This window comes from Aethalodelphis obliquidens, unplaced genomic scaffold, assembly GCF_003676395.1.
Source record: "Aethalodelphis obliquidens isolate GAN/ISIS:26980383/991018 unplaced genomic scaffold, ASM367639v1 scaffold5130, whole genome shotgun sequence".
NCBI lineage: Eukaryota > Metazoa > Chordata > Mammalia > Artiodactyla > Delphinidae > Aethalodelphis > Aethalodelphis obliquidens.
The window spans coordinates 1-1,068 of record NW_020843032.1 but is presented as its reverse complement, the minus strand read 5'-3'; the positions used below and the strand labels follow the sequence as shown (position 1 = coordinate 1,068).

The 1,068-nt window shown below is 48.8% G+C and overlaps 1 gene segment (V, D, J or C); it reads right to left on the bottom strand.

Moving 5' to 3' along the window:
- Positions 1–6: 6 nt before the first annotated feature.
- On the bottom strand, positions 7–944 carry LOC113617274 (T cell receptor alpha variable 16-like). The segment is given in 3 exon segments: positions 7–319; positions 543–582; positions 696–944. Coding segments are annotated over 3 exon segments (561 nt in total).
- Positions 945–1,068: the final 124 nt, after the last annotated feature.

The following is a 1,068-nucleotide window of genomic DNA, read 5'->3' as shown; positions in this document are numbered from 1 at the left end:
ATAGGGAACTTAGAAATATTTTCAGTAACTCTTAAGGGGTTTTTGCTCTGCTTCCTTTGTAAAACCAATTACTGTGTCCCCCAGAGCACAGTAATACACCGCTGAGTCTTCCTCTTGAGCTGATAGTTTTTTCAGATGGAAGGATGCCTCACCCTTGCTGAGGTCAGCCGTGAAACCTCTGATACTCTCTCTTGAGGTGTGTCTCAGGAGTAACTGGAGGTGTTGTTTGGGGTAGTGTACATACCAGAAGAGCTCAGGACTCCCAGAATATGAGTAGTTGCACTTCACCTGCACTGGGGACCCTTCAAAGACGGAGATGGGGCTTCCCTGGTGGCGCAGTGGTTGAGAGTCCGCCTGCCGATGCAGGGGACACGGGTTCGTGCCCCGGTCCGGGAAGATCCCATATGCCGCGGAGCGGCTGGGCCCGTGAGCCATGGCCGCTGAGCCTGCGCATCCGGAGCCTGTGCTCCGCAACGGGAGACGCCACAACAGTGAGAGGCCCGCGTACCGCAAAAAAAAAAAAAAAAAAAAAGACGGAGATGTGGTCCTCAGGCTGAGTCACTGTCTGGGCTCTTGTTCCTCCTGTAACACCAATTCTGGATCAGGGATTGTTGCAGACAGAGGAGAATAGTTCGTTAAACTGATTCTAAACCAGAAGACCAGAGAAAGATAGAATAAAAAGAGACTTTACTCACTGAGTGTGAATATCATCACAAGCACTGAGATGAGGGTGGGCTTCATGTCTGAGCTGTGAGGAAACAGGAAGCTCCTTTCTGCAGGTTTTTCCTGGAAACAGTTCAGCCACATGGACACCCTGACAGAGCAGTGAGTGAGTTTACACTGGCATGCAAAGTAAAAACTCTTCCTCAAAGGACTGGCTGCTTTCTGGCTTTCTATTGAGTTCAAGTTGTGTAGCATCTTCTTCTAGAGGCCCTATCTGATACTGCAGATAATCTCAGGCTTCAGGAGGCCTTCAGTTCTGAAACAAAATGGTGAGGGATTTCCTCCACAGTTAATAAGTCAAAGTGTAATGCTGTACTAAGTGAAGAAGCATGTTACCAGAAAGGT